The sequence below is a fragment of the Diuraphis noxia genome, unplaced genomic scaffold (genome assembly GCF_037042655.1).
Source record: "Diuraphis noxia isolate RWA-SAM2 unplaced genomic scaffold, SU_Dnox_SAM2 contig0001, whole genome shotgun sequence".
Taxonomy (NCBI): domain Eukaryota; kingdom Metazoa; phylum Arthropoda; class Insecta; order Hemiptera; family Aphididae; genus Diuraphis; species Diuraphis noxia.
This window is the reverse complement of record NW_028301711.1, coordinates 104,398,216-104,425,005: the sequence shown is the minus strand read 5'-3', so window position 1 is coordinate 104,425,005 and position 26,790 is coordinate 104,398,216. Positions and strand designations below refer to the sequence as shown.

At 26.9% G+C, this 26,790-nt stretch overlaps 2 protein-coding genes across 4 annotated transcripts in view; one reads left to right on the top strand and one right to left on the bottom strand.

Annotated features, from left to right (window-relative positions):
• Positions 1-13,933, bottom strand: part of LOC107168229 (adenylate kinase isoenzyme 5) — a 43,394-nt gene extending 29,461 nt beyond the window's left edge. For all 3 annotated transcript variants that reach the window (XM_015517561.2, XM_015517562.2, XM_015517563.2), the window contains exons 1-2: positions 13,859-13,933; positions 13,496-13,793 (exon numbers count right to left, since the gene is read on the bottom strand). In XM_015517561.2, coding sequence (XP_015373047.1) covers positions 13,496-13,517 — 22 coding nt within the window. In that variant the 5' untranslated portion in view covers positions 13,518-13,793; positions 13,859-13,933. The remainder of the gene's footprint in view (positions 1-13,495; positions 13,794-13,858) is intronic.
• A 10,277-nt stretch (positions 13,934-24,210) lies between these two features.
• The window catches only part of LOC107168230 (E3 ubiquitin-protein ligase MARCHF2-like), a 33,019-nt gene continuing 30,439 nt past the window's right edge, over positions 24,211-26,790 (top strand). The window contains exon 1 of the mRNA XM_089216039.1: positions 24,211-24,472. Coding sequence (XP_089072165.1) covers positions 24,445-24,472 — 28 coding nt within the window. The 5' untranslated portion in view covers positions 24,211-24,444. The remainder of the gene's footprint in view (positions 24,473-26,790) is intronic.

The window sequence follows — 26,790 nt, the reverse complement described above, 5'->3', positions numbered from 1 at the left end:
AATCTAAACACCTAATTTTTTGTTAGTAAGGGTGGTATCTGATAGTCTGTTAATATTAACACGTAGATGCCCGAGGTAGGTATATTTATTATTTTTAATAAATATATATTTACGTCGTGCCCATCATATTTTTATCATATTAATATCCTTTAACATAGATTTTAAATATCAATTTGATAAATAAAAATAAAAACTGAATTTAATTAACTAACTTATGTTATTTATTCTTTTATACTATGAGCAGAACAAAAATGAAACTAACTTTTACTTGTGAGTTTTTTAATGACTTATTTATTTTAATCATTCAAATTAACGATTAGAAAAAAAAATTAAATTCATTACTATAATATTAAAAAAATGCAAGGATAATATTTTAAACATTGAGGTTGTAAAACAGATGTTATCACACGAATATACATCATATTATTTTTATTATTATTATCATCATGCGATCGCGAATGATTTATTTCAATTAGGACGTTTTTGTTTTTGATACCTACATATATCCTACAGGTGTACAATATTTTGTGGGTTGTAGTTGAACTTAATAATGTTATTGTACTTAATATATTTTAATGTATTACACTTCCGACACTAATTCTTATTCGCATTCGAGCATAGGAATTACATATTTTTATACAAATTGTATAAAAATGTGAATAATGCATGCAGCAGTTTGTTACCTCAAATTTATGTAAATCATTTAAACGTCTGATCATTAAGCCAAAGTTTTTTGGAATCCTTTATTATACAAAAAATGTATTTATATTTTATCGGTGATACATTTTAAATGTCCTATTTCCTAATTACTTAAAACAGTACCACGGTTAAATATTGCTATTTTAAATAAATTTATAACTTAAATTTTATAATTACTCCTCGATGAGGGTTAAGTGGATATGAATATGAATCTATAATTTTGTATTAAATGTTGATAGATTATCAATTTCAAAAGATATAAAATGCGAATTTAGGTATAGTATAACAGCTGAATAAGGTATGATTGGTTAATTTAAAAATTGTATCATTGTAATTTTTCCAATTTAAAACAATAGTTGAGATTACTACAATTGTAATAATTATGATTTTAACACACATTCAATGAATGAATTTAATGAATAACAATTGAATCCAAATAATTTGCATTAAAATGTCAGAATAAAAAAATTTCTTAAAAGAGGCATTTGTTCGTCGTGCATAAATATAAAAATAAAGCCTAACAGTAATATCATAGATAAGAACATTTCACTTTCACTATGGTGATTGACATGTTATTTGAACAGTATTTGGAACCATGTTACGTAGAAACTATATTATAGGTAGTAAATAAAGTTAATACTGACCTGTCTTAACTTTCTGACACTTGTCGAATTAAAATGAACGCAAACGATTATAAACCATGTATACCTAATCTATATATAGGTACTCTACTTCGTATACAACGATATATCATAATCTCTAATAGGCACTGATGACCTATATTCCAAATGAGTGGGTTTGAATATATTATAAATGTATTATCTACCTAGGTACTAATAATATATTATAACAGCGTTTCTTAACCTGTTGCACATAGAAAGATCATAGATGGTACTCTGAGAAAATCTCCCTTTGTACAAAAAATGGAATGAATCATTATTCCCATTGAATGTTATTTAGTATTAATAATAATATAAACAATAACTGTAAATATATCAGTTTCTCTTTAGTCATAAAATGGTTATAATATAACCACCAAAAATTAGAACATTTATATTTTATTGTCATATTATTATAACTCTATACCATGTCCCATTATGCATATAATAGATTATATGTAGGTATTAGGTACCTATATCAAGGACTAGAAACAAATCGAAAAGTTTTGTTCTTGGAACCTAAACTCCATTGAAATATTGGGAATCGGAGTCAGAATCAGAGCTAACTATTATCATAGAATCCAGGACCTATGTTTAAGATTTATAGCGAAACTATGTGTGTAATATTTATTTGTGTCTGTTATCTCCCTTTAGCACAATAAAAAATGTAAATTAATGCTTCAATTATTTACTTTTTCATCTTTTCTGATACGTAATTGAATCAAGTTGCAACTTAAGCAGGTCAAAAGTAAAATAAGTCATCAAAAACGCTGGGGGAAAATATGGCTATGAATAAAATTAAAATATGGCAAAGAATAACCGAATGATGATGCCTTTCAGTAGAAGTACTGATATTGGTAATGATTATTCATTTTATTTATAACCTCCATGATCAGTTTTCTGAGTATATAGCTATAAGAAGTGCTTCTGATAAACTAAATATGTTCTTATTTTTACTCTTATCTTAACTCTCATGTAATCTTTAAATTCCAATAACCAGGTATTGAAAATAACATATTTTGTATATTAATATTCAGCTATATTATAATAGTATGATTATTTTATTGCTGTTTAAAAACCAAATATATTCTAAATTATACATTTAAAAAAACATAATCTTATCCTTAAATTTTATATTTTACCAGAACCGCAGACTTTTAATGAAATTATAGAGAACCGGGACTAAAGAAACAAAAGATACTCGTCCATAACATACATGCATTTATATAAAGCTCTTGGTCTTGAAGAGGGGGCGTAATAATAGTGGTTAATTGGGTTAAACCACTGCAACTCAGAAATCATGTAAATTGACCGAACCGAAATCAATCGATATAATATATCCAAGAATTTTACAATATAATATGTATAACATGTACTATATTCAATATTGCGTGATATAGAATCGTGAACAATTCAATTCATTTAATTCACAGCCAAACGATTTTCATATTCACTACGGGGATAAAATGTATTATATTTTGAATACAAAAAAATTAAATTTATAATATATAATATGAAAAAAATATGGAGCATATTACATTATAATAAATAATTATTTAATTATTAATGTGTTCAAGCAACTATAATAATTAAAAATTAAATTAAATGAGGGGAAATCGAATTAACTAATACACAAACATAAGCAATAACAAGCAAAAATATTAATAAATTATTTCTAAATGACTAAATATAATTTAGATGAGTTAAAACAACCATTATATATTATTATTGTTACACTCGAAATTGTGTCCATAGAAAAATTGGAAATGTATATTTATTTTAATTTAAATAATTTATGACTTTATGAGTCTCGTTACTCGATTTCCAATTTAATCAATCATTCAACATTATGATAATTTAAGCCTGAGATATTCAACACGATTCTGGAATTCAAAATCTCTTGAAATATTGAGAACCTGAAGCGAAGTTATATATTTACAAATAACCAGAAACGGAACCCAAAAGCATTTAATTAAGAAAATACTACAAAATATATTAGCTATTTTGATAATTTACTAAATTTATGTAATTTACGTTTAATACACTTTTTTACAACACAATGGAATAATGTTTTCTATTTAATGTGTGCAATTATAAAAAAGTTTGTAAAAAAATATTGACCATGGTATTTTTAACAATTAAAATATTAAAAGACTGATACATTTTTAAGGTCCAATCATGATCTAGATCATTACCGTATAATTTCTTTTATTTCTTGTATATGAAATAATTCATATAATATATTGTATACTGCTCAACTTTTAGTTTTTACTTAATTATTTAATAATTCTCTTTTTCACGCTTCAAAAACTAGGTAGATATAAATTTTACAAATACATAAATGATGGATCTTTAAATAAACTTTTAAATAAAATAAAGAGAGTGAATTAACTTGATAAGAGTAAGTCCCAGTAACCATGATGTATCCGTTTCGAAAAACAAATTTTCGAACTTATATTTATATTAAGTTCATGTAGGTACTTTGGTTTCGCCGAAATGACCTTTAGTAATAAATTTATATACATTATACCTACACTTAATATAGGTAACACATAATAAATGTAAATGGAACAACCAAAACAGTTGATATTTGTCTCTAAACAATAAAAAAAATTATGTACGATAAAAGAAACATTTTACTACCTATGGTATTCAGAAATGTAAACTAAAAATATAAACAATAACACATAAAAGATATGTTTTTTGAGCTCCACAACGACGTGCATAGACTTTTGAATTAAATATCATCGATACGTCGTATGGGAAAGAATATAATAATGTAATAAAATAATATTGCCCCAAAGTTTGCATATTTAATCGACAACGGGCTTGTCATCGAGCTGGACAATATCATAGTTGCAAGGTCGTCCGTCGGTGGGTGGGTGGGAGTCAATTATCAATTATTATGTTATATCACAATTTTTTTTTCAAATTTTTGATTTTATGATAATACCACAGCTTTTAACATACATCAGTATATCATAAATTAATATTAAATAATCGGAACTGACTGGTATAATCCGATTAATAAGTATATAGTATATTAGTATGGTAATAAGTTGTTATTGTAGCGTCCCAGCATACAGGAGGACGAACGACTTGTGTTGAGGTGGATGGTTTGGGTGAAATGAGTATAACAACTTAACTTGTGATTAACTATTGTATATTTATTTGCTTGCGATGTGAATAAAACACTATTACCATTACAAGAATGATTTAATTGAAAATATTCTAAGTCCAAATGATTAATTTGGAATGGTGTCTGGCGTGAAGGTGCTTGCACTGACTCTGGTGGCTCACGTCTGATTTTGGTCTATTCGGGGCTCTCCTATATAGTCCTACTCTCTGCGTTTCCTCTCCTATCGATAAGATAAGTATGTTTCCATGGTTGAATAGCGCAAATGCATGCATGCGTATCATTAGGATACCGCAGCATCCCACGCTAGTGCGGCCGTTCGGTTCACATCCTGTTATTCGCGATACACGTGATCTCTATGAACTGATGCCCATAGTAGGTTATAATATTAATGATCTCCATGTGTTCCTGTCAATACTACAATTTCGTACTCAACCGATTAGGTGATATAATTAATCTTAATGGTGACGATAATTTGGAAAAGTCTCTTAGTTTGGCCTTCTACTCAGCTATTGAGGTCGTACAAAACGTAATCGGTTGGCGAAATCATATGACCCAGGGACACTTACGTACATCTACGTGTATATACGTATTTAGGTGTCTTAGCGGGACGTCAGTAAATAGCATTATTAATAAAAACTAACTTTTTATAATTGGTCATTAGTTGAGTATTTTGCTTCGAAAATTAAATTGGAAACACTTTAGCGATTGCAGTGGCGTATTTGAGGGAGGCGATTGGGGAAACGACCCTCCCCCTCAGAGAATTTATAAACCGAGAAAAATATTATTTAAGCAATGGGTATTTTATTGTGAAACAATAATTATCAGTATTAACAAATATATAAAAATGTACACACATTTTTCAGTGGGGTACATAATGTCGTCGTGCTCACTCGCCACACTACTTTACGTACTACGTACATCAATGGCCAACTAAACCCATTTGGAGCATTAAGTCTCCACTTAGTTGTCCGTTTATCAAAGTGGACGATTACCTGACAACTATTATTATATAACAATATTATTTATTCAACTGTGCATAAATTATTTAGTATTATTGCTTGTCTGCCTATTATAGTATGGCATATGCAGAACTTCTGCGTATGGCAGAACGCAGCTTTTCAACGTTTAGAAGGTTTGGTGCTTGTGTTTATTATTAGAATAAAAAAAATAGCGATCTTCTATACGAATAAAATCCTTTAACTATATACTACTATATATATATATATATATATATATATATATATATATATATAATTATTTTGTTGTTTTGATTTTGTAATTAAATTGTTAACAATATTACTGATATAAATAAATGAAAATACAAATATTTATATTCATATACAAAATGAATATGTTTAAGTTAAGTTGACTCAAAGAAAATCCAGTGGCATAAAAACTTTGATTTAAAAAATGTAATTTGATGAAATTGAGAATATATATTTATTATTTATATATTTACAATGCTTAAGATTAAGGACGTATTATACTTTTTATCTTTTTAATTGCAATCTAAATTTATAATTCTTCTCTTTGCTTACTTTTGTTAAATTGAAAACATGGTTATAAGAACCAAAATGTGACAAGAACACTTGACTGGTTTGGCTTTGCTAAACATACACTATATTACAACCATATCAATTAATTATGTTATAAATCGATTTTCTAATCCAAAAATAAAAATATAGATTTTGTTTTGTAAATATGTTGTTTTTGTATCATATTAGTTTAACTACTATTACTTTATAGGTTATATTATACTGCAGATGCATTATAAAATTCATTATTTCTAGATAAATTTATGTGAATGATGCCTGGGTTTTTTTAAAACCCAAATACGCCACTGAGCAATTGATAATTTATTTGACATTTTTAGACTTAAGATCTCAAAATATAAAAATAATTTAGTTATTTTTGCGTGTACTTATAACTACTATATAAATTCACACTGGTATTTCTGAGCAAAAATGTTTGGGACTTCAACAATTGATTCATAATCGTCTGCAAGACCTATATAGAAGTTTGAATATGCACTTAAATTTTCATACCACTAATGAATCTCACATAGATATAAACCTTGAGTAATTGCACATAGTAGTGGCATAAACTAACGGGCAAGTAGGCAAAGTGAAACTTTAGGGCCCCTTAATAAAGTAAAAGGCTGCTCAAAAACCAACAATTAAATTTTTTAAAATTTTTTTTCATATTTTATATTTTTTTAACTATCATATTTTATTTTAAAATAAAATAGCCACTAGCCAGATATGTAATTATATCCTGTGAAATGTATTACTCAATGAGTGATAAATAGTAAATGGATGCCAAGAATAATGTTTTAATTATTCAATTTTCTTCGTAGAAATTCATTATCATAACGACTAAGTATCAATGAGGCATAACTGACGGGCTAAGGACAGTTACTATTTATATAGTTGTTTATATAACTTATTAAGATCCAAATATTTATGAGCCTACTCAATAATTTAGTTATTCATTTAGCAAATAACATTGAACTCGTGCCTATATCTATTAGCTAATAAAACGCCAGAATCAAATTATTTTAATATCGAAGAGTGGGTTATAGTTAATGCTTGTCGTCCATCGGCCGTCATGGTTCAAAGTGGTCAAAGTTAAAATTACATTAAGTAATAATTATCATGGCACTGAAACAGTATCCAAGTTGTTCATCCAAATAAAAGTTTTTTTATGTTTTGTAAACATCATATATTGTGGCTTTTAGAATTATTTTTACTACTATGTAATTATAGTTATTGCAAAAAGGATTTTGATTCGTTGGGTAGGGAAGGAAGTTGTGTACCTAAAACCTAAGCCTTTAGATTGTTTAGGCTCACTTACATTTTCAAGAAGGTGGCTGCATATTATATTTGACTTTAAGGCACTCAAGTGCTGGCAACTAACTGGCACATAGGGAATACAAAAAACCTTTATGTGTCATTACGCACACCACAAGTGAATACAGGAATGGTTTATCCATAAAATACAAACATGATATATAGTTATTAATGTATGTTTTGACGAACAAGCAACAACGTTGTCATCGAATACCATAATATACATAATCGTATTTAACCGCACACCTGTGAGTAACTGCAAACTCCCGGAATTCAACTTCTTGCCAGAGCTATAAAATATGTTAGATTTTAAATTCGGACTTCGGAGCACCGGCAGCGGGGTACGGAAAGCACATTGTCGCCCCACTTATTTTCGTTAACGCGTGTATTCCTAGACGTATTACACTTAATGATGTTTAAAAACAATTAATGTAACATTTTTAAATTAGCCCAATTAAAGTTATATATTAATAATATTTAAGTATTCAATTTGGTCGTGTGTATTGACACACCCACGTATTTTAAAATAAGTATTAATACGACCATGTATTGACGATAATAGTTCAGAAACATAGTATCCTGCAGCAAACCATATACATTTTACAATAAAGTACCTACAAATAATGATATATTTCAGGTCATGTCTGAAGTTCGATGCATCTGCTAATCATCAGCAAATGAAGACGAAATGTACTTATAGGTAATATGTCAAAAAATCTAATATAAGTACATCAAATATTATCTTTATACATAGTTAAAAAGAAATTTAGGAACCTAATTTTAAAGGTAAAAAAATAACGTGCGTGGGGGTAACGCATTGCCGTGCATCATTAATTATCATTTGAGTCACTGCTATGGATGAGCTAAATTTTAATTCAATTATATAAAACAATTGTATACGAAAAAAAATTCTGAACGAAGATGGTTTGTCAGCTTATAATACTAAGTAATTTTACAGTAGGTCAATAAATTTTTGCCCGAAAAATTGCATTTATAAAATAAAATAATATTTTTAAATTTCTAAGAAAAAATAACTTCTATTGTTATTTTGGTCTTAAATATCTAATACTGTCCAAATTAGAACTTAAAATATAAATTATACGACATCTTGAATTAAGTTTTCAAACATTTTGACTTGAAAAAAATGTTTTATTGATATTCCTATATAAAAAATAATATAGTGGATTTACACTCAACTTTTTCGTTTTGTCCAAAGTTATATTTTAAATTCTTTCCGAATATTGAACTCAAAATAAATTTAAATACGCATTTTACTAAAATACTACATAGCTCTGATAATCCTTTTTATATAATACGTTGGTTCCATATTATATATTATTAAATATAAATTCATATTGTTTTATGTTTTTAGCTACATTAAATCGGAAAATATTAGAGTGAAAAAATACATTGCATTTTTCAAATGAAAGCCTGTATTTTTTTGTGATCGTTTCTATGTACAAATAATATATGCATTTTAAACGTAACTACAAAATTTTTAAACATTTTGAACAAGAATATTAAGGAACCACATTTGCAGGTGATGTTTAAAAAATGCTTGTCAATACATTTTGTTCTGGATTAATAACTCCAATGGTACGTGTTATACAAATAATGTATAAATAAACGATTTCCGAGCAAAAGTAGTTATTATATTAAATTAATAAACTGAAAATATGTAACTAATAATATGATGTAAATCCATTTTAAAATTTAGAATTATGCCATTATAGTTATAAAATAGAGGCTAGTCGTCAACACGTCCATATTGTTTCAAATAATTCAAATATAATATGATGTAACATACACTAAAGGTCTTATCTTTTCGTGTGATATACAATAGCCGTACATTCCCAAGGGCATTGACTTTTCCAAAGTGCCTCGTCCACATAACGCGATGTTTGGACTGTTTTCAGCGGTGGGCACTATGGGAACTCATCTAACACAACCACAACCAAAAACATAACTATAGATTCGTGTATAGACTATACTACCTAGGCAATAACATATATTATTATTAAATAATTGTTATTAGAGCATCTGATTTGTTATTTTATTAACCTACATAATTCATTTACTAGTATCTATGCTGAAATTATTTAAAATAAATGTATCAAAAGGATAAAGGTCAAAATAATTTTAAAATAGATATTTCAATTGAGTAATTACTTTTCTTTTTAAAAATAACAACGATAAAAAGATGTTAACGGCTGCTAGAGAAATTTGTTGGTCATTGTCTGGCAAACGTTTGCATATCATATAGCATATGCATAATATCAAAATACATAACAATAAAATACGTGGTATTTAACGTTTTTACTTTTAGTCTCGATAACAAATAACTTAATAATTCATAATTAATACTGTGTAAGTATACCAGATAGATACCTACATTTATTTGGATATATAATATGCCCGATGATTAAGTAAATAAATTATATAATAATTATAATATTTATAAATTAATAAAAGCATGAATAGAATAAACGGTGAACGTAAATTGATAAAATACTTATGATGGGAATATAATTACATTACTATTATTTACCTATTGGCCACCGTAAATAGTGCATAGTAGGTATTTTAAATTGTAAATTAATGTTCTCAACTCCGTCAAAAATTTTCGAAAACCAAATTATTAAAATTATGTACCTGCGTCATATTTGTATAAAACAATGCTATGTATTAATTTTGAGTACAAATAGGTAAAAGGGTATCAAAGTTTGTTTCAACTATTTTATGTGCTAGTCAATAAATACATAAAATAGGTTAAACTAAAAATAATTCTTTTGTGACACTTTTTTTAGATTGATCAAAATTCTATCACAAACAATTTACTTTATTTTATCATGTCACCTATACTTACAAGTATAAGTAAATCAATAGATTTATATATATATCTCACAAGAATACAGTCGTTGTTTTACAAATCATTATATTAATACGCTTATTGATAATTACTCCAATAATTATAATAATTATTTAAACATTTTACAATAATAATTGATATCATAAGTGTGAATAGATTTGTTTTCGTCAATTTGTTCTGTTGAGTATCTGGTATAAAATAGATTGTGAAAAACAACAACTTTTAAAACCCAGATTATAGAGTAGAATGAAACAATGGTAATAAAAAAAAAATTTCTATTCTAATAATAATGTTTTTTTGTATTTCAATAAGAGTATTAAAAAATACAACAATTTTGAAATTTATAGGATATGATATAAATCCAAGTATGCTATGCTATGATAATATGCTATGCTCCAATATGAATTTATTATTTTAATTTTTAGTTTTGATTTTTGTGTATTAAAATATTACTCAGTGAAGAACAAAAGGTACCTAGTTTTTGTATGGTAAATTAACGTAATTGGCATTGTATTATTATTCTGATTTCATCTACCTACCTAATACATAATGCTTTACCCGAACTTTAATCATACGCGTTTTTAAATTTAATGTGTTACGTTCTTACTGTACTTAGAAATATATCATAAATGTATATTAACACAAATTAAATGTTTATTATTTTTTAAGTTATAAATAATCGCATTACAATAAATTATGACTTATAAAGTTTTACATAAAATTATTTATATTTTTATAGAATTAAATATAATGAATTTCAAAATTAAGATAAACACTGTGTACCTACATTTCTGTAGTGATAAATGATTATTTCAAAAAACCGTTTGAAAAATCATTATACTATATCATTGATATGATTTGATCTCAACTATTTTTAAAGAATACAGTAGTACAATACACGACCTATTCAATAAAAAAAAAAAAAAAAATTAAAAATTAAAACAAAGAAATCGTGGATATTAAATAAAAAAATCGTAACTTAGTATTGAAAAACTATACTAAATGATAACCTAAGTTACATGTCAGCTTTAAATCCAAACTTCGCATGAGTACAGTTTCTCTCTTGTATACAGTATACGTATGATGATGTAATGTCAAATAGCTGGTTCTATTGAAGGACTTGTCACACGCTTCACATGAATACTGTTTCTTACCCACTCGCGTTCTCCGGCTGCAGTTGAGATACACAATTTTGTTGCGCCACCGCTTTCATGCGTAATTTCTTCGGTTCACTTAATAAGTAGTAATTTCTCTGGTTTGAAGTTGAAAATGTCTGACGTAAATGATAACTAACTCGTATTTATATTTCGTAAAGTGACTTGGTTACTTGATATTAGGATTTTTATCCAGTATTTTCTATACAAATATTCAAAGCTATTATGAGATAAAATTGTATTGATAAATGGGAATAATAAGAAGATATAATGACCATTACTGAGATATCAGGGTATCTGCCTCCATTAAATAATGTGTACTAAATATTTAACCTGACTACACAAATGGATTTTTTTTATAAAAGTTTAAAAATAAAATAAAATCTAAAAACGTATAATGTATGTACTTCTGTTCTTAGGGCCGAATATGTTTAAAACTCGAATATTACGAGGAGTATATTATCGTCTAAGGTTGTACCTAGTTGGATCGTATAAAAAATTCCTAGGCATTTATCAACTCGTGATATTTTATTCTATTAATAAAATTGAGTGAGTTATTAGTATATTTATCAATATTATAAAAGTCTTATCCATTTTAAATCTTCGCGCAATAAATTATATGATTACATTTTAAATTTATAAATAATAATAAAAATTATTATTATTATAATTATTTTATAATTTATTAATATATGATTAACGATAAAAACTTTGTCGTTTGTGAGGAATAATAAATTTGGTTAGACGTTTGCACATCACTTACCATAACAATTAACAGTAATAAGTATTAGTTTAAAGTTTGAGTACTGTAATGTATGAACACCAATGACTAACAAAATATAACACTAGTATATTATCCAATGTTTCCATGTTCCCAAAACATTTTTTTATTTTAATCAGTTCAAATGTTAAACTTCAAAATATAAAATTCAAAAATGTATTTTTTATCAGTGAATAACCAAATGCAAAACTAATAAATCTAAAATAAATCCCAAGATATTTGAAACAAAAATCTGAATTTTGAAAACACCAAGCATTTATAATAAATAAAAAAATAGTCCAAAATATAGATTTCAGTATTAACGAGTATGTGAGTAATTATTAAAATATTAAGTTAGCTTTAATAATATATTATTAAGATTTCTAATAATTAATTATTGAATTAAATGCGACATTATTTTCATCCTAATAAATTGTTTAAATCCTGAAAAATGTTAGCATGATCAGCCCTAAACTCTATTTTTTTAAACTTTTATCTTAAGCTATGAGAGTAAAACAGTTAGTCGGTAACTAATTATTAAAAAGAGCTTGTTAAAATGAAATATGAAATTTAAGAATTAAAAAAAAGTTGATTAACTAACCTTTTATATTAATATCAATATTTCTAACCGTTAAAAAATAGTCAATTTCAACTAGATATTTCTTTAGGAACGCAGATTACCAAAACTTAAGAACAGATTTTGTTGTTAGAATCACATTTGGTAGGATAAGTGTAGTGAAGAGCTTCAAATGTATATTATATCTTTACGTTTAGTCTTTCACTACAGACCTTAAAAGCTGTACACCAACACAAATATAATATGTGTATATAAAAACTAAATTATCAAAGCAGAAAGTTCGTTAAAAATTTAAAAATAGCTATAAATATGAGGTGATCTCCATAAGAATATAACTACAAGAAACTAAAAAAGGGGGTTTACATTTCAGAATTGGATCATAAAATGTTGTATACTTGCCAAAGAATTACTTTCTGGTTCAAAAAATTTACATTTAGAGCACTATAATACGGCTCAAGTACAATTTGATTTAATTCTATTGTGATAAAATAATTGGTTAATAATTCTCCAAAAATTAAAAGCAAGAATGTGTATACAATACTCTAACCCCGAATTGGCTATAAATAAATTTATAGTTTTGTAATTTTAACCCGAAAAGTCTCACAAGCGACACCGGTACGAACCCGAGCCTTAATCCCTCGCCCCACTACCGAAAAAAAAGTTCAAACACTATTCGCGTTTATGCAGTACTATTTTTTGTCATTAATATTAATACAATATCACGATATCGTTATATTATTATTATCACTGACGCAAAGTCAACAAAAAAAAAAACCTCTACGGGCTTACCTGTGTCCAGACAAATTCCCATAGTCCCATTCACCGGGTTTCAATTTGCACGGTACGACTCGCGGACCGCAGGCATCACGTCTACGGTCGCCCTTTGTACGCGTGGACGTCAGATAGTCGGCTGTTGGTCTGACAACGATGGTTGGGTGGGCGCACGTCGGCGTGTGTGTCCGAGCTTAACCGGGATCGCTAGGGCCACACATGTTCAGACACCGCAACCGAAAACGGTTTCATATAACGTTGCGGCCAACTCGGAAGCGTAACGCAAACGACGGCGGCGGTCAAGTTGGGTTGAGTCCTATGCAAAAACTGTGAATAATTAAAATTTTTTTATAAAATTATTGAATATTGGGTTTTCTATACCTATATATTAGAAACCGTATAATAATACTGTTAGGTACGTGGTTTTGGCGGACGATCGGCAGCCAACGGTACCGGACGAACACTGACTCGGAGGGTATGTGTAGAGGTAGGCACCTGCCGACTTTCATTTTTTTTCTATACCATAATTATGACTCGGTCTTGACCACCGTTGCCGGCGCGACCAACCACGACGCCCGCGGGGACGCCTGTCGTCGGAAAGCAGCGCCGATGCGCCCTTGGTGACCACTGCTTCGCGACTTCGCGTTCACCACGTCATCACGTCATATTATGTACAAAATACGTATATCTATATAACATAAATACTCGTGAAGTACGATAATTATTTTTTAGAAAAGAACAAGGGCTAAAAAGAGTATCCTGAAGAGTATGCCAAGGAGTATCTGTATAGATAGAGTGTCACTTCAAATAATCATATACAATATAATATAATATTATATTGTATGTGTGTTTAATCCAGTGCGGTAAGTATAGGTTTTTAGGTTAAAAAAACAAAACATCAACAAGAATAACAATAAAAATATAAGCAAACAAAAAAAAAACGAAAAAATCGGGTGTAGCCTTGTGAGTAAAGATTTCCTGCACATTAGTTGCTTAGGGAGTCACTCTAAAGGATGTGTTGAATTTGAATTCAATGATGTAAAAACTAAAAACAATGTATACGAAAAACGATTCTGAGCGAAGATGGTCTTAAAGTATATTTGACAATATTATATAAGTACTTTATTAATAGTACTACAGTATTTCAATTAATTTTGGGCAAATAAACTACATTTTAAAATGGTATTGTGTGGTATAAAATATAATAATGTATTCTAAAAGCCTCAATTAATTATTTTTCTTTAATTACAATAAAATAACAAAAATTGTCATTATTCGATTTAATATGTAATTTCGTCTAAATTTAATCTTAAAACGTCTTTAAAAAATAACTAATTATATAAATTTTTAGATTTTTCCGTTGCAGTATGAACTATCAGTGAGATTCTTATTTTAAATTTTCTATTCTTATAACAGTAAAAATTTAACATTTAAATATTTTTTAACCACGAAATAATGTGAAATTTTTCGAGAATTTGATCAATTTTACCGAGATTTCAACTTTAAACACTTAAAATATTTGTAATTTTCTCCAATATTTATTTTATAATTTCTATGCATATTAAATTTTTCATTAATTTTTTTAATAATTTTTATATTAGTATTTTAAATCATTTTGAAATATTTATAAATAATTTTAGTTTTTTTCTATGAATGTCAACAAAAATGTTGTTGGGTCAAAAATCTTGAATATTTAATATAATGTTTCCCATAAGTTTTCATAAAAGCAGTTGAAAAATACATTAATAAATTAATATTTTAAAAATATTCATCAATATTTCGAAAGCGTTCATACTATTTTTTAGTTAAAAATATAAAAAAATGTCTATAAGTACCTAGTCATAAGTATTTCTCATATCATATTCCTAACAAAATTATTTTATTAGTAAAAATAACAGAAATATTTGTATTATTATTATAGCATTGGATTATTTTTATTTTTAATGTGATATTAATATTTATGTAAGTATAAAACAATAAAAACGAAACATTTTAAAAAATTTGGCTTAATGGAATATTTGTAAACCATCCGAGAAAAGGCTAATTTATTTAAACCATCAATTAAAGTTAATTAGAAAATTGACTTTACTATAACTTTTTAAATAGTTAGTAACTACCTTTATCAATTATATTATAACATAAAATTGTTAACATTTTATATTGATTTCAAATTTAACATAATATCCATTACAGTTACCCTTCTGGGCACCTTGGTACTGTACAGTAGAGTAGTTATCACTTATCTACCTTTGGGTTTGAGCTTAGCGCGTCATGTCCTCTTCAGTGAGGCGCAGGTGGTTCAGCATGTGTTTGAATGCGTTGATGAACTGTTTCTGTCGTTCTGGTTTTGGATTTAATGAGGCTTAATATTTTTTTAAAGGTTTGACATCTTTTATAATTATTGACAGTGTGGTTTCTCCCACAGTTTGCACATTTTGCTGGTTACTGCAGCTTTTTTGTGCAATTTTCGATGTAGTGTTCACTGTTCATGTTGTTTCAATAAAGTGCACCAAATTATTTTTGTAGGTAAAATACCGTATGTCTATTATTTTACAAAGTACATACGTCTGTTGTTCTTGATTTCCTTGAATTTAATTTGATAATGTTAATTGATTTATTCCAAAAAGAAATAATATATAATAGTCATATTCTCATATTTGTATTATTATAATCGTAGAGCAGGTTCTGATATTTGGTACTGAAAAGTGTATTGGTATTTGGTTTCAGTATTTTACAGTAATGCGTTTAACGGACATTTTTTTTTACAATTAGGGCTTGGGCAGTAGCAAATGACTCCTACCGGAGAAGTAAATCAATGTGTGATGGATGAGTGGAACCCTTCCTTCTTCCGACGAAATGACTAAGAACATTCTTAAGAATTAACTATTTTATTTGAATTGGAGTATTACAATATAAACATAATTTATCATACCATCAATCAACACTTTTTTTTTTGAAAACTTTGTACAAAAGTGATACATACCCCAATACATACCCGATATTATTAAAACCTATAACTTATGGTAACCTATGTATCTGAAACTTGGTAACAACTAATAATTATTAAAGTTCATATAAATACGTATCATTTTTTACAACGATTTTTATTATTCTACTTTTTTGTTCCTATTATATTTGTACAGTATAAATATTTTTATTTTTATCACCTCCCGGGAAAATAATCACTCCTTCGTCTTTCATTCTCGAATTTGTGTGAATTTAGTACTAAATTTTTTGAATTTTCCATAATTTTCAAAAAAACTACATAAACATTTAAAAAAATTGCAAAGATTGCTTAAAAATAAATATTTCGATAATACCATAACAGTTAAAATTATTTATTCTTTAGCTAAGACTTGAAAGTTTCACAAGTTATTTATTTCAGTAATAAATATTATTTATACATACATTTAGTATAAAAACGTTATATATTCCAAAAATTTGACTTTATCTACAAATAAAAATCGACGTGGAACATAAACGGCTTATTACTAAACTCATGTTATAAAATATAATACTTTGAGATGTACGAAGAAAAAAATTAGCATAAAAATACACAAACCAAAAAAATAATTTTACATAATAGATACCTACTTGTATCAATTATTGTTTTTATTTAATTCCTTGGTGTGAAAGCTTAATATTTACGTTTACTGTAAATAAATTAACTCGTGATATTAACGTGCAAATATGCCTAGGCTCCATTAACGGAAATGGAAGTGGAAACATTTTAAAATCATTTATATTCTGTTCGCGTAAAAAATATTTATCTACACGTGGTATAATAAGATAATAAGCATAGATATTGTTCTTTCTGAATTATGTATAATATAATTTACAAATATTTATGAAAACAGAGGTTTAATTATTGTAAAGTGAACTTTTATTGTGAATAAATTGTTTACAGACTTAATTTTCTAGTAAATTTAGACTCAGGAATTATTTTTTTGGTGGTTAGACCATTTCCTGTTTTGTAGGTTCTTTAATTAACTTTGCTTATTCTAGATATGTTGACATCAGTCAAGTTTGTACACTTTTACCGTCTTGTTCAAGTCTAGAAGAAACAATAATTTTAAAAGCGTCTTCTGTCTCTCCTTTTGGCTTTAAAATATATAGAGTCATAATACCCAAAAACGTCAAAATAAACAAAATAACAAAAATAATTAAAAATAACAACCACACCTGTTAGTTCATAACAACAAAACCGAGAATGTTGGAAATGAATTCAACTCCAAAATGGCTGAATTTGATAAATTGTGCGTACATCAATAATTAGGTTCCAACCTAATATATAAAATCAAACAAATAATTGGTCAGGACATTGTAAGAAAATTATTTTGTGATTTATAATATTGCTTTTGTTAAAAACATAAAAATAATTTCATAATTTTCAGTGTTTTGTTTATTTCCCAGTGGGTTTTCCTTATACTTAAGTAAAAAATTGCTTCTAAGTAAAATGTCAAATTAAAAAATTACAAGGTCACGCAAAACTTTTAAAATTGCGTGCCTAATAAGATAGTCAAAAAATGATAACAGATAAAACTTAGTAAAAAAAAGTAAAATCTATTCTAAATCAAATACATTATGCCATTCACCAATAAATAAAAAATAAGCTTACAATTTAAGTACATTTGAGTGATTATATATATAATCTTTAATCGTAAAGTATAAATAATTATATTTATATATATTAAAACACAACGCCTTTAAAAAACAGACATCATAAAATCAAAGCTTTAATCGAATTGATCGCTCAGATAAAAACTAAAATATTTCAAACTAACGTAAAACCATATTCGGGTAGATACGGATCGCAAGCGTGTATATCTTCATTCGCATGTGTTCTCTTTATGTCAAAATCTTAAACACGAACCAGGGCGACGCTAAAAATAATTTATTTAAGTACAGTTTTAAAATAAATTCCAACTTGATTTAATGTAGCCAACTGCTATAAAAATATATATAATCATGCTTGTCTATGCGTTCAGAATCGTTTATACAATTATAATTAATCGTATACAATATTTATCGTTGAATTAAAATTTAACGATTACATTAAACTCATTAAAGTGGCCTAATGACTACAACTGTTCAGCTGAGCGACTTTCTGATTTAATTGTTTTTTTAACTGATTTATCACTTGCTCAGCCATCAATAGTTCTGAATACTTCATGTTATGCATACATACATGATATGACGTCTTTATCATAAATTTAAATAACCAATAAAAATTTATTTTAAATTTCCAATTAAAAAGGCTTAAAATAAGTGAGATGGTCGTATTACTAGTTAGCTGCATAATAGGATTTATTTTTCGGATCTAAGTCGGTAAAATATTTAATAAATATTTTGGAAATTAATATTTGACATATCAATTATTATTATGTGTTTTTTTTTTTTGTTTTTTAATTCACAAAATAACATTTACAATCTGTATTCTGTACATAATAAAATACAATAAGCAAATAGGTTTACAATTATAATAGTGACTTTGAATACATGTGAAGGGAAGCTATCCAGTGATAGGACCCTTTTGAGTTGAGACAATTAAGACATGGAGTGGTGTTTCAGTTTAGGAGGTCGCGACAACAACGTCTTTTGAGGCAACGAGGGGGGTTACCTGAAATTGTTGCTGAGTGTTGATTTGCAATCAGAGGATTTGGATGATGAATTAATTTGGAATGAAACTTTTTGTAGTGGGTTTTAACTAAGTTCTCAACTGTTTTAATGTTTAAGTCTTTATGGAGAGTGTGGTTAGAAACAAACCAAGGAGCTGACGTTATTGTGCGGAGGGAAATGGACTGAAATGATTTGATTGTTTTAATTTGGGTTGGTTTTGTACAACCCCATATTTGGGCTCCATAAGACCAGATTGGTCTTAACAATGATTTGTAAATTTTTATTTTATTATAGATTGGGCATTTGGATTTTAACATAGGAAGTAGTAAGTGAGATCTTGAATTGAGAGACTTTCTTTTGGATTTAAGATGAGGACCCCAAGTTAGTCTTCTGTCTAAAACTATTCCTAGGTATTTTACTTGAGCCAAGGACAAAGAATTTAATTTGCATCAAAAAAATATCGCAAAGAGGATGTAAAGAATACTTTGTTCAGATTATTTTTCTCGTCGCATCTTAAAAAAAAAAAAACAATTATACATGATTTTTCGTATGATTTAATATTTATATATTACATTTCGAATGAAGCGTACCTATAAGTTATATTTAATTCACTACAGTATCCCAAAACATTTGTAACAATATTAATATGAAACAAATCGTTATTTTTTCTGTCTATTATCGCCTTGGGGCAGTAAAAATGAACCGATCTTCTACTCAAGCATTTTTTCTATAGGAAAGTGAATTTAGTTACATCTTGAAAAACAAAAAAACAAATTAAGGAAAAATTAAGAATCAATTTTGTTTTTGTTTTTGCTTTTGCTTTTTTATAACTCAAAAATTAATAATAACTGTAAAGGCAATTTAAATTTTCATCAAATAATCATACTAGAATTTCTTATACGTGTTATAAGTTTAAAATATTTCAATTCTTTTTGACCTATTCATATATATATTTTCAATCTTTTTTTGTAATCTAAAAATTGTATTTGTAGGTACCTACTTGAAACTTTTGAGTTTATCAAATAAAATTTTTTCGTTAAAAATGAATTTAACCAAATAATTAAATGTACTTATAACTAATCCAGTGAAAAATTTCATATTTAATTTAATTGTAATATAATATTATTGTAAACGCATATAATATGTAGGTATATGAGTGATTAACTGACAAAGTGCCTTTATAGAAAGGTTTCTTTAATCCGTCTTTTTCTCAAGCCATAAATTCACCATTCTTTTTTACTTATTGTTCTAATTAGTAACAGATTGTAAATTATATTTAAGTTCACTTTAAATAAAGCTGTTTCTCTCCGTAGATATAAGTAGTAATATGTGTAGATCATCTTTGCTCAAAATCGTTTTTCGTATACAACGATTTTATATCATTGTCCATTGAATTCAGATTTAACCAATGGTATTAATGTACCTCAATTCAGGGGCAATAATTAACGTCAGGGTACCTCGATTTATAAACTAATTCTACCAAAATGGACAATTCATCTGTGGCAGATACTATTATATTAATATAAATCATAAACCATAAACTAAAATTAAGTGTCTGTATAACATTTGAAAAACGATTCTGAGTGAAAACTGACTGACAAACAATATTTTTAAGAATGATGTATAATATACATTATATATATATATATATATCATATTTAGAAAGATTGGTCGAATTTTGTCAAGAACTAATCGCAAGCATATTACATGCCTAATATAAGATTACTAACTGCATATTAAATTATTAACTAATATTTAAGTCAATATTGACTAGCCCCACGATATGAATATAGGTGTGGAATATATTATGCAAGTTTAAAATCAATATTTACATTTTTTAAATGTCATTGTGTATAGTAAATAATAATGTCCAAACTGGTGAAAAATTCAAGTCCGCGTGAATATTATATCTACTAAAATTATTATTTTACATTTCAAAACTAATATTAAAAATTTCGTCCAAATTTCAAGTTTATAAAAAAATATTGTAAAATAAATGTATTTTAAACATTTTTTAGGATGCTTTCAATTGTAGCAACTTACAAAAAAAGTTTTAGTTTTTCAATTTTATGGATTTTTCACTAAAAAATTATTTTCCGGTTTCAGAATCAAATTAATTTTGTCAAAATTTGACGGACGGTGGGCCATTCATAATATAATTTAGTTATTAACTATTTAATTAATTATTAGATTACTGCAGTGAGTTATTCTGTTCTCACTTTTATTATAGGTAATGCATTATTTACTATGTAGTTATTAATAAATTATAATGTTATTATCAAACTATACATAATAATATAATATAAACCTAATATATATTTTGAATAGGTAATATTAGTCATATATTATATTATAATCAATAGATATCTTGTAAATTGTAATGAAATATCTAGTTAACACTAAGAATCAAGAAATAGTACATCATTTTATTTTATTTGTTATTATCAATTCACCCGCAGTGACATAGGCCATTAGGTGGTTATCTTTAGTACCTAAGTTTTTTAACTGTATGATTGATTTGGAACACGTGTAATATGTGTGGCAAGGGTTTTGGCATTAAAAACCCGGGTGCAGGTCACCCATCGAATACTATAGTGTCAGCGGACGTTGCGTACACTCGCGATCAAGTAACGTGAATGATTGCAGCAACTACGCCACGCCAAGCCACTATATTATAGGGAAAAATCATATCGCATAAAAGGAATAAAATAGTTAGATATCATCTTAAAATATATACTATTACAATTTAAAACTGTATGCATTAAACACATCATACGTATATTCTGTTCACTGAGGAATTTATTTAGACTATAATTCATGAATAAAAAAGTTATACTATCTCCACCCTGCCCTCCCTCTTAACATGTTCAACCGTAGAAAATTTCAAATATTTGTTATAGTATAAGGCCTTATCGATATTATAGTGCACCACATTAAATTATTATTACAAGTAATGACATATATTATATCCACAAGTGTGACACACCCGTACTTTTATATCATTATATTAATTTATTATTATAATCATATGATTACTATAATAATTTTATTAGTGACGAATCATAGATTTCGATTTTATGTATTTATAATAACAATATCGATAATCTGGGATGTTCCCAGGATGACGGAAATATTTTATTGTAATACGTTTGAGTGTATGACTAAGCACTATTATGTATAATAAATTATAATATGAAATTATTATATTAATTTCGATTGTTCGAAGATGATAAAATGAAATACAAATTTAGCTACCATTGTCCGAACAACACTAATTATTGTTACTATATCAAATACGTACAATACGTGTGCAGTGTGCAACCTACGATTTCTGTAGCTATAACACAATATTATGATATATTTTTCATCGTCCACGTGAAATTTCATATAACATGTAAATCGCTGTAACCGATTCGATTAGCTTTCTGCGTCTGTTGTTATTAGTATTAGTATTTATTTTTTGATTATAATTTTTTTCCTAGTGCTAACGCTTGCAGTATTTAATATTATAATCATTATTTATTAATGTCGTATATTGTTTCAATATATCATTTAATTACACGTGTTATTTGCATTTGTTTACATTAAAATGTCATTACAAATGTTCGAGTCCTTGAGATTTTTGAACTGTTTATATGAACGTAATCGCTAAATTAATAAATAATAAAATAATATTATATGAGTTAAGGTTTACGGTTTTAGAGAAAAAATCTCATGATCAGCTCGTTTGCCATCGACAGTCAACGAACTCGAATATAATACTACGCTGAGCCTACGATGTACGGTGGCTGGACAACTGTCTCGAGGACACGAAAATGTCTTTCGTGGCATTTGGGAAAAATTGTGTTTCAGTTTTTCGTTTCAATTTTAATTGGTTGTCTGCTCGGTGATGGTTATGACTTTGGGGGTCTAGAAATTTAAGTATAGGAACTTTCTTAGTATTATTACTGATGTGAAACAAAAATATATTTAAAAATAACTTTTTATCATAATAATAATAATACGGGCAATGAAAAGGGGCTTTGGCATGAGGTGGTCTCCAACTGCGTATGCCACTACTCAGATGTAGGTAGGTACTGGTGGTAGGTACATAATATTATTATGTTATACATTGTCAAGTCAAAATGTTTTAAACTAATAGTAATAATAATAATAAAATAAATATAATAACTTTCTCATGAAATCGGTATGTATTTACGTAATATAATATGTTTTCAATAATAATATATAAATCAATATGCTCTCCTAAATTTGTCAGTATTATCGACCAAAATATTAAAAATATTATGTATTTGATCGTTTTCTAATAAGTGACTGCTGCTAAAATAGATTTAAAATGATATTAAATTAATTAATATAATACTATTGTTAAGACTTATTAAAACCAGATGGTCCTCTGGTTGTTCGAGTTGAAATTTATTTTCAAACAATTAATTTTCCAAAACGTGATAAATAATATTTTAAATTACCGATTACAATTTTCATTAATTATAAGTACCTAACTATTATAGAATTATACCTATAGACTATATAGTCACTACTCAGTGCGTGAATTTCGTCTTTAATTTCTGCTAAGACACCGTACAATATACGATATACAGTAGGTACGCTTACAGTCCAAACAATAAATGTCAGTAGGTATTGTTTGAGAATTTACTGTTATTTGCTATTTGAATCCTAAAATAATGAATGTTTATGATCAAAGTTCTGAATTGAAATCGTTCAAACATATTTCTCTAACGATAATGATTAATAAGGAACAATTTATATTTGTTAAGTATACTATATAATTAATTATTATTTACACATCTTTATTCGTGTACTAACTTACTGATTTGTTTCTGAATAACGGAAAAATAATTATATATATATATATGTGTGTGTGTGTGTGTGTTTGCAGGGAACAAACCGATGAAAAACAATGCAAATATCAATTATAATATAGCGATATAGACTTATAATCCAATCAGAATGACTAACAAACTGTCAATACAAGTTAATAATAAAAAAAACTGTGTTTTTTAAATTAAATGCTCTGTTATCAAAAATGATTACAATGTTTATCATAATAATATTATTAACGACTATCCAAACCATTTATCGTTTATTTTCTAAATTCGCTTAAACCGATCTGTACCTACACTGTAGTATTCGGGTTCTGCAAGTGGATCGATTATATCTATAGTCGCCGTGCAATGCAATACCCAATTAAATCAGTAGCAATTACCTTACTTATTTATTTGCTTTTAATATAAGATCATTATTGTAATTATTTGTTATTATTATTATTGAAGAACTCAACTCAATTCTGATTTTAACGCGATTCAAGAACGAAATAAACGAATACTATGACATATGACAACTTTTATCACGCTGGTAAATATGATTTAAATATATGGATATAATATTTTGTTAATAGATTAATGTCGATATAAATCTTTGTGAAATATTATGGATTTTAAAATAAAATTTCTTATTCAGGCATATTTTGTGTATTAAAACAAAATGTACAGCAATAATTATGTATAGTACCTATACATTATATACGTGCTTAAAATGTGTATTCTTTTAATATTCTATAGGTAATAGTTTAAAATCCCTAGGTATTTATTAATTGATTATTCTGTTTTAAAATCCTAGTAAAAAATTTAAATCTTGCACGTGTTAAAATATTATTAGTTGATTGCCATTGCGCATTAAAATTTAATACTAATAATTATAAATTTAATTGAATTAAATTACATTTATAAACTATAGTTGTAATAGTGTTTTATAATTATAAATCATTTAAAATATTTTAGATGCACACGTGACGGAATAAATATTCACAACGCATTATGGTAAAATATTTATATACCAAGTACCATAAAAGCGGTAAAAAAAATATTAAAAAATGTATTTATATATTATTATTTATTGATTTGTATATTTTAAAATATATAACAACATATTAATCTATTATATGTGACCAGGTATGTAAAAATGTGTTAGTTACCGACACAAAATGTATATTGTAAAAATATTATTAATGATAAACTAATGAATTAATATTAAAAAAAATAATAATAACAATTGGTTGGATATTAATAATTGTTATTAAAAATGTATTATTTATTAGACATTGGTAACAGCTTGTTTAATAAATTTAAATAATTTTGTCTAAAATAATAAACCATAAAAACATATGAAAAAGACAATTTTTATTTAATTTCTAAATTAATTTATTAACATTATAAGTGTTATAATAATAATACATGTTATGAGAGACAAAATTGTTTATTAATACTATTACGACTTCTTCAACGCAGTAGGATATTACCTAAGTGTAAAATATATTATGAATTCGATAGTATTACCTATGTCCTTTAGTAGGTATATAAACTGCTCGTTTCAAGGACTCGACAAATAGGAATAGATAAGTAAATACGTAAAACAATCACCAATCGGTAAGGTAAAATAAAGGGTGTTAGGTAAATTTTATAGCAGCAAACTTAGGTTAGACCGTCGTTTATCTATTTTAGATAATATTCGATCATACACTTCCTACCACTGTACGCCAATCGATCTCACACCCTAAAAATATTTGAGATTAAATTTTTCAAGTTCATAATTATTAACAATCATATTATATTGCCAGCTATCAAAATAACGTAATATAATAAATCATCTATAATCCAGAAACATTAACTGTTTATGTTTTTAAGTTGTGATGTATTGATAATAGGGATGATTGTAAACTCTACCAATTTTAATGGCATGTGAACTTTTCCGATGTTAAACTCTCACAGGTCTACTCCAGTACTACCTTATTGGAACATGCAAACTCTCCCGGGTCTACAATATTTCAATACTACTAAGGTATGAGCAGCAGAGGTAAGGGGTATAGGAGCATGGGACATTATTCGACATTCGTATTACATAGTTGGTAACATTAAAATAATTCAGTCCGTCGCCTATCATATCATTTAGCATTTATTCACATTACATTTCCATTTAACTTCACCACTCCATGGTAGTATTGATTGCTTTTGAAAAATAAATACACGTATTTGTTCCGTTAACTTAAAACGTACAAAAAACTTAGTTGAGCCAATATCGTTTTAAATATTTAAATTAAAAATAGGTTAACGGTAATACAATTGATGGTAAATATTTAAAATGATAATCACAATATCTGCAGTGTAGCCGATTCATAATGTAGTAGTGTAGCAATAACATTTAAAACAGCTCAGGAGAGCTTACACATTTCCTTCAGGTAAACATAATATTGACTCGAGACAGTTTACCATCGGGAGAGTTTACTAGTTTTAAAAATCAGAAGAGTGGTCCACCTCCCGATAATAGTTTAGTAGATAAAATAAATCCCCATGGTTTGCTTATTTCCAACATCTTTCTACGATCTACCCATCGCTTAAGAATGAAAAAATAATTTTTATCTTATTTTGTTGTCACTGTGTGTTGATTTTGTTTACGCAAAACAAAGAAACTCCACTAAAGTGACCTGGTAATTCAAAAACAGTGAAAATGTCCTTTATTGTTTGCTTTTCAACCATCGTTTTAGCTGTCGTTATTATTATTAATCTTATTATTATTATTATTATTATTAATATTATTATTATTATTATTATTATTATTATCATTATTACTATTACTATAATTATTATTATTTATTACTATAAATAATATTATTATTG